General features: G+C 49.8%; 1 protein-coding gene across 1 annotated transcript; it reads right to left on the minus strand.

Moving 5' to 3' along the window:
- Positions 1–1,229: 1,229 nt before the first annotated feature.
- LOC131486159 (large ribosomal subunit protein eL32-like) lies at positions 1,230–1,568 on the minus strand. The gene has a single exon (XM_058686336.1). The coding sequence runs from the start codon at positions 1,566–1,568 to the stop codon at positions 1,230–1,232; it is 339 nt and encodes a 112-aa protein (XP_058542319.1).
- Positions 1,569–8,568: the final 7,000 nt, after the last annotated feature.

The raw sequence follows: 8,568 nt of genomic DNA on the forward strand, positions 1-8,568 counted from the left end.
CTTAGAATAACAAGTTAGTGACTGTCCTCAGATCAGGCGAGGCTTGCTGGAAGAAACAGGCATGCCCAGAGTTCATTTCGCTCAAGTCCGATGGGGGTGGGTTGAGAAAACACATTGCAAATTCCATTCTAGGAAAAAAAAGAAAAGAATTCTTCACCCAGTCAAAGCAGCATTTTAGAAGTAGTGTGTGGGAACGGGGCATCATTTAAAAATCTAAAGGCAACTGTAACCGTCTCCGGAGTGTGGCGGGGTGACTGGGTGGCAGGTCTGCCTGAGGAAATGGGGAGTAGGCTGTCGGCTGTGCTCTTCTTGGGGTCAACTGATCCGGGGCCCCATAGGAAACAGCTGGGAAATCACGTGTGATATGGAGTGGGGAGACAGGGAGAGGGAATGGGGAAGGGGTTGTAGGCGGTGGTAGGGGGCAGCTGAGGGAGGGCAGGGGTGAGGGTCTGCTGACTCTCCTCCATCAACACTGGAGACCGCCAACAGGCCTGGGCTTCTGCTCTGCTCCCCACTGCCAGCCCCAGGCCAGCACTGATGATGCTCTTCTAAAAGTTCTGAAGGCGTCTACGCTCTCTTGTAAATTCACTCAATAAATATTTGACGTCCTCAACCTATGAAGGAGAATCAAGGGACACAAAACCTCTTTGCCAAATGCTAACTCTGAAGTCTGCAAAGTCTGTTAAGGCACCAGTGGCTGTGAATACATATACAGGAAGAAACACAGCATGTGTGTTTGGGGTGACCTAGGTGACTGACTTACAGTGCGTCCCCACCTACGAAAAGCTCCAGGGCACTGAGGGTGCTGAGTCAGCTGGTGTTCTAGAAACTGGAAGTGATGCCTCAGGCCCTGAAAGACAGGTGGATATGGAAGGCGGAAGAAGGACAGCACTGTGCTACTGTGGAAAATAATGTGTGCTTACGATGAGCGGGCCCTGATGACTCGTTGCTTGAACCTTCAAACCAATCCAGGCAATTCTTGCTGAAGGGAGGAGGTGGGGCAAGATATCAGACCCTTCCGCATGCGTCGAGGCCACCACTGCAAATGGCGGGGTAATTTACCCCTAAATGGTCCACTATTTATTATTATTATTATTATTATTATCATTATTTTAGTTTTATGGTTTTATTAGCACAAGTACGATGTGCGCATAAACTGTCTATTCATTTTCTTTGCCGTGTAGCCTGACATCGGGATTGGGGACCCTGGTGGCCAACTGGGCTGCTCTTTATGCAGTGGCTTGGTGGGTCTGGGAGGGGACATTGTGAGCAATCTCTGTGCAGTAAGATTTGTTGTAAATCAGCAGCACTTCAAGCTCCTTGATGTGGTGGACTAGGAACTTCCGGAAGCCAATGGGCAGCATATGCTTTGTTTTCTTGCTGCTCTCGTAACCAATGTTGGGCATCGAGATCTGGCCCTTAGATTGTCTTCCCCCCGTTTCACCAATGCCTCTGGGTTTCCTCCAGTTGCATTTAATTTTGACACGTGGGTCTGAGTGGTGCCGGATGAACTTGTTAGTCCTCTTTTTAACAATCCTGGGCTTCACCGGAAATCTGAGGGTGGCCATGATGCCGAGTAAAAGATGGCTGCCACCGGCATAGGCAGTGCCGCGGGAGAGAGGGGAAGCCCGCTATTTTTAAGTAGGACAAAACCGAAGCTCAGAGAGGTTCATGTGACTAAGCTGTAGCTGCTAAGTGGCAGGGTTGAGACTTGAACCCATTGGTTTGACTGTTGCCCATGCTTCCATCCAGTGCTCCGTGAGGAAAGGGCCTCCTGGGTTGAGCCGGGGACTAGCTTAGGGGCACAGAGGGAGCTAAGGCTGGGAGCACATCCAGGTGCAGCTGGGAGGCCTGCACAGGCGCTTGCTGGGGATGCAGAAGGAAACGGGGATTTCCAGGCCCTACTGGAACGGAAGGTTTAACCCAAGTGTGGGCTCAGGCTCCCTGAGTCCCCTGAGGTCCCCATCCTTCCTCCTTGGCCTGGCTGGAGACTCTGGCTCTGAAACCGGAAGTTCCTGAGGGGTGAGAGTCTGGAATAGTCTGCTGGGAGTTGTATACAGGAAGAGGAAAATACAGGTAGAACTGGAAAAGGTATAAACACATGACTCAATGCTTTCCCTGGTCTTCTGGAGGCTGGCTTGGCCTGACTGCTGGGGAGAGGCCTCAGCTCTTGAGAAGAGCCTCTGAGATGCTCTCTTCTGCTGGAGATCGAGTTCTGAGGTCCCTCCAGCCTGGGAGGCTGGAAGCATCCTCTTTACTGATGGATGGTGTCTGTGAAGGGGGCCTAGTGGAACAGCAAGACCGCTGGCTTTGATGTCAAGGATTCTTGGGTTTGAGTCACAGCTCGTTCTTTTTTTTTTTTTTTTTTTTTTACATTTATTTATTTTTTTGAGAGATGGAGAGAGAGAGCATGAGCAGGGGAGGGGCAGAGAGACAGGGAGACACAGAATCCGAAGCAGGCTCCAGGCTCCGCGCTGTCAGCACAGAGCCCGATGCGGGGCTCAAACCCACGACCTATGAGATCATGACCTGAGCCGAAGCCGGACGCTTAACCGACTGAACCACCCAGGCACCCCACAGCTCATTCTTTTACTGGCTGTGTGACCTTGGGCAAGTTGCTTAAGAACCCCGGACCTCAGTGTCTCATCGATTGGAAACAGAGGGGACTGGAAGGTGGAGGTTAGGGGTTTTAAAATCTGGAAGGACTGGTCACTTATGCAACACTTTTAATTGAATTATTACCCTGCACAGGCAAGGTGCTCATGCTGGAGATTTTGAGGGAGTAATGAGATAACAGTAACATAGATTCCTAACCAATGATGGTTACCTTTCACAGTACACAGTAGAGGCTTAATAACTGCATTTTGTAGTAGATAGCCTCCGAGGTGGCCCCAACGATCCTTGCTTCTCACTAGTCACGTTCCTGAGTGGTCTCCTCTCACACTGAATCAGGAGCAGCTGCTTCGGATCAATAGAACATGGCGAAAGTGATGACGTGCGACTTCTGAGCCCAGGTCATACAAGTATCAAAGGTCCTGCCCTGGTCTCTGGAATCATTCACTTGGGGAAGGCCAGCACCACGCCATGAGGATACTCGAGCAGCCAGTGGAGGGACCTGCATGTAGACTGGCTGAGGCTTGTGACCGATTCCCCAGGCATGTGTGGGAGCCGCCCTTGAGAGGGTCTCCCAGTTGGCCAGCTCCAGCTGGCATCTGACCATCATCTCATGAGAGGGCTCCCCAGTCCAAGCACTTCAAAATTCAAACTTCTGGAAAGTATAACGGATAATAAAGGACTATGGCCACAAAGCTTTGAGGTGATTTATTACACAGTGGTAGATAACTCATGCAAGTTACCCTCTTCTCGTTCCCCAAGGCCCCTCTTTGCTTCCTTGGCCAGTTTACTTGTCAGCTGATTTGGGGGCCGCCCCTCTGCCCTCACCCCACCCTCTTTGTTGGCTCCCTGGGCTGCCCAGTGGATAGTCGTCCGTGGTTCCCAATACCTAAGCTCCCTGGAACACGAGTGGTATTCACTATGGCTGCCTCTCGTTGACCTGCACCTACGTTCTCGGCTTGCTTCATTTTCTTCACCCTCTCCAGCAGCTTCTCACGAGCCACTTCACAGGTAAAGAGGAGGCTGCCAGCAGGGCCTGGCTTATTAATATCCTTTTCATTTCCTTACAAATCCATTTTTTTTTGACCTAGCACGCAGACCTGACCATGCACTAATCAACTTGGAATCTCTCCAGGACCCTCAGGATCCAGCCTCAGTGCCTTCGTCTGCTGGTAAGGAGCCATGTCTCCCAGTGCCCACCTACCCCCTACCCCCACCCCACCTTATTGTCTGGTGTTTCCACTGTGCTTCAGCTCAGCTGATAAATATTTTCACTTGACATCATCATTTGGAAAGAGTTTGAGAGGTGGAAAATGAGGATCGAGGAGGGCATCACAGGGACCCTGTGTCAGAGAAGGTAGTCCCCCTCATCGAGAAGTGCCTTTTGAGCCACAGGGAGGAAGCTTGGAAATGCTTCTGTAGGCAGTAGCATCCATCAAAGATTTGGGGTCCAGGGAAAGAGTGCAGAGAGAGAAATAACGAGGATATCAATGGCTTATTTCATTGATGATTATAACAAAGTGCTAGGAAACAGATCTCTAAATACCTCCCTCTGAACTTATACTAGTAAAGCCACTTCCGTGGCCTCTTTCTTGCAGAGGTCAGGAAGAACTGTGGGTTGACCTTCCCTGAGCAACCATGAACGTGCACGGTAAAGATCACTCCAGCAAGCTGCAGTGAGTTTGATCATGTCTAAGGCATTGGGCAAAATGGTCAGAACTGCCACCAGCTGGTCACTGACTTTGGTCCCTGGGGAGGCAGAATAAGCCAGACAGATAAAGGTCCAATCCTGACTCTGCCATTTACTGGGGTGGTCTTGGAAAATCTGAGTGTCTTTCTGAGCCTCAGTGCCTTCATTTATAAAATGGGGACAATGAAAAAAAAAATGGGGATAATGATGCCTGCCCCATGGAGAGTACATGGCATATATACTGTATATAAAGCAATCGGAACGTAGCAAGAGCCAGTAAGTGCTACTTAACATCAATCCCCATACCAAAGTGACAGCTGGAGGCAGGGGGAAAAAAAAACCCATACACACAACATCAAAAAAAAAAAAAGAAAGAAAAAAGAATTCCTTTTGAAAAAAAAAAGAGAGAAGAGACAGGAGCATTGGAGAGGAAGAAAGGAATTAGTGCTGTCAACAGCAGGCCAGTTTGTCTTAAAACCTTTCAAATTGTGGAAAGAACTGAGAAATGTATTTCCTGGGGCAGGGGGCAGTGGGCTGAGGGCTGTGCACCCTCCCCTCCCCCCCCCCCAGGTGGCCTGCACAGAGCATTCCAGAGGGAGGGGCGCCTGGTGTTTGGGAAGCCTTAGCAGGGAGGTGGGCCAGTGACCACAGGTTGCAGTCCCACCTAGAGCAGGCAGGGGGAGCCGGGGAAGCAGGAGGCAGAAAAGGCCAGTGAGACTGAACCTTGAACGCGTTATACGAAGTGAAACAAGCCGGACACGAAAGACCACGTATTACGTGATTCCACTGATGGGAAATGTCCAGAATAGGCAAATCCACAGAGACAGAAAGTAGATTAGTGGTTGCTTAGGCTGGGAGGTTTGGGGGGAAATGGGGAGCGAGTGCTAATGGGTCTGGACTTCTTTTGCGCTGATGAAATGGTCAACCATCGATTGCAGCGATGGCTGCATCATCTCTGTGACGGTACTCAAAAGCTCTGAATTGTAAGTGTAAGTGTAAGTGGGTGAACTGCATGGGACGTGAATCCTATCTCAACAAAGCCGTTATTGAAAAGCAAACATGGGAATAAGAATCATACCCGGTTTCCTGAGCAGTGAGGATGAGATGGGCCGATGTCTGTGAAATCTGTGCACTGTTCTACTGCGACTTCCTGTCGTGGATTCTGCTTGCGTGGGTTGCTCCCAGCTGCAGAAGCACATCTCCTGGCACTGCAAGGTTTTCACGCCGCCCGGAACACAGGCCCCTGTTAGAAGCCGAGGTCCACCCGGAGAGGGGAGAGCGTCTCCCGGAATAGACAGGAGTCCCGGCTCCTGTGCACGGTGGTGGCCTACCTGTCCGGAGAGCATGACCCCTTCAGACCCCTAGAAGAGTCAGGAACAGGCCCAGCAAGGAAGAGGGAGGATGACTAACCCTATATGTCATTTCAAGTTCATGATCTTCATAGCTACCGCAAGTCTGTTCTAAATTCCAAATACACATATTCCCCAACTTAGAATACCACAGTCAGGGCGGTTTAGCAAGGTGTTCAGGGTCATTCCGCCGGTGGAGAGGGGCGGGTGTGAAGACGCAGCTCTGTCCAAGCCAGAAGCCCATCGTCTGTCCAAAGCTGCCCAGAGCAGGGGGTGCTGGAGGCGCTGTTTGCCCACAATCTGATTTTGTTCAGAGCTGGCTCTGAGCCAGGCCTCTGAGTTGACTGAAATGTTCTGAGAGTTGCTGGGGGGAAAGGAGCTTTGAACTTGCCTAATATAACACGGGCTGGTTCTCAGGATCATAAACATGTTTCTGAACCTAATTAAAGAGTCTCGTGAAAAGGGGGAGAGCTGAGCTGAGACATGACGGTCCGTCTAAAATCTCCCCGTGGGCCAGAACGGGAGCTTTGCTTTTCCCAGACTCGGGGAGAACCAGCCCTCTCTGGGGGCAGAGAGTTAAGAGGCTTTAGAAAGAAGAAAAGGCTCTTTTACAGTCCTGGCTGGGGACCTGGGCTGTACCGAGGAGGGAATGTAGGAGGCATAATTGGGGCTTGTAAAACATTTCCAGACAAAATCACTTAATGTGTTTTGGAGAGTAAAAGGCAACAGTCCACATAATCCATAAATTTGGGTAGTTTTCTACAGAGTCATGGAGCCGGATCAGGGGAGCTGAAGAGCCGCCAGACCGGTGATCCATGTGCCGCGATGGCGGCAGGTGGACTTTGCTCCGAGCGCAGGACCCCAGAGCAGCCAGATGCGTGGGCTTGAATTCCTGCTCCACTGCTCACTTACCCTGTGACCTTGGGCAGGCTATTTATCCCGCTGGACCCCAGTTTCCTCATTTGCAAAATGGAGATAAAATAGTACCCACCTCATAGGTTTGTTGGGAAGGAAGGTTCAAGCGCTTGGAAAATAAGTGCCCGAATCAGTCTGCTGTCATTAGTCTCTGCCTTGGGAATGAGCCACTACCTGGTTAGGGCAGAACTGTAGGTCCTTGGGAATAGTCCAGGCCGAGGGAAGTTTCTGGAGATGGAGATGCACCCTGCATCTCTTGAGTGATTCCCCCCTTTTCTTCCCCGGCTCCCTTTCTGCCAGTATTGGCCACTCTCATCCATTTCCTAATGTCCTCCGTTGCCGATATACATCATGGACCCATCCTTTTCCGCAGCAACAAGCTCTGATAATGCCTCACTCTGTTAGCATAACAGTCAAACCTCTGGGTCCTGTAGACTCGGTTCAACTTTATGCTGTGTCCAGCCATGTCCTCTGTGGTTGTCACAGTGTGCCAAATGTTTCCAGTCTCTCCTCCTTCTGGGAGAAATGGTAAATCTTGCACCTCCTGCTCCCATCTGGTTGTCTGGGGACAAACAACTAGTTTGGGCTATGCATTGTAAGCAGAGGTAGCCAGCTGGTCCCTTTTTCCCTCTACCATGACAACTGGGGCAAGGGTCTAAAGCAGGTGTCAACACTTTTTCTGTAAACATGTTCAACCCCGTGAGCTATATGGTCTCTTCTGTAGCTTCTCAGCGCTACCCTGTCTTGGGAAAACAATCGTAGATAATATACAAATGAATGAGCATGACTGTGCTCCAATAAAACTTTATTCATAGAAACAAGTGCAGATTTAGTTTGGTCCATGGGCCATCGTTTGCAGACCCCTGTTCTAGACCAGGCTGTCCAGTAGAAATTTCTGCAATAACAGAAATGTTCTATAATATCTATGTTGTCCAGGGTGGTAGCCGCTAGCCATACGTGACTTTTGAAAATTTAAAGAGCCTCTTGGGGCCAATACCTACTATATTGGACAAGTGGTTCTAGACAGTGCCTGTTTTATCAGCCAAGGCCCTGGAGTGAAGGTGGCACGGATGGGCCTCTTCCATCCTTGATGTTATAAGCAGCTGGGATTTGGGGATGTTTGTCACTGCAGCGTGATATAACCCTTCCTAACTTGCACACCCCTCACCTTTACCCCCATGCACATCACACATATTTCATGAGCTCTCACCTAAGCATTCTACGCAGGTCCAGGCTTCCAGGCCTTCATCATGCTGTTGACTTTGCCTGGAATCCTCTACTATCCTTTATGTCACTGGCACACGCCGCCTCATTGTTCGAAGTTGGGCTCAAATATTACCTCGTCTCAGGGGTTTTCCAGTTATTCTTCATATAATGAGAATCACCTGCGGTTTCCCTAGGACTCTTTGCCGGTCGAATGCAAGCATAACATAGTAACGCAGTGGTTTATTCCCACCAGATAACGAGCTCTTGGAGGAGCCCCCATCAGATCATACGTCACTGTCTTCAGTGGGACCCCAATACATGTTTGTTGAATTGTATTTAATATACTTCAAACCCAAGCGATGTTGACCTCCCAGGGTCCTCTGTGGCCTCCTCTGGCCCTGGGTTCAACTTTGGACCATTTCTCTCCATCTTCTTCCCATTTTCCTAGGCACAGTGTGCTTCTCATTCTCCCCAACTCAGCAATAATAGTGGTGGAGGATGAGGAGAAAGGGAGAAAAAGAGAGTCTTACCAGGTAGTAGTATAAAAATATCAATTTGATTATTTCCAAAAAAAAAAAAGGACTCCGCAGTAAACAATTGTGACTGCAAACCCAGCTGAAGCCCTGCGAGTGATACCCCGGGCTGACCGTAGGACCTCAGATCTACTGCGCTGCCGAGCTGGAACATGTGAGGGGGGTTTTTTACTCAGGACGTTTGTCTTAAAATTCCTTTTCCATGGGGTATGACTTGTAAAAAATCCTAGTTTATTCTTTCAATTATTTTCATTCCGTCTGA

The sequence above is a fragment of the Neofelis nebulosa genome, chromosome 9 (genome assembly GCF_028018385.1).
Source record: "Neofelis nebulosa isolate mNeoNeb1 chromosome 9, mNeoNeb1.pri, whole genome shotgun sequence".
Classification (NCBI taxonomy): domain Eukaryota; kingdom Metazoa; phylum Chordata; class Mammalia; order Carnivora; family Felidae; genus Neofelis; species Neofelis nebulosa.

Coding starts and splice junctions, on each gene's coding strand:
- LOC131486159 (XM_058686336.1), bottom strand. CDS start 1,568: ATGGCCACCCTCAGATTTCCGGTGAAGCCCAGGATTGTTAAAAAGAGG.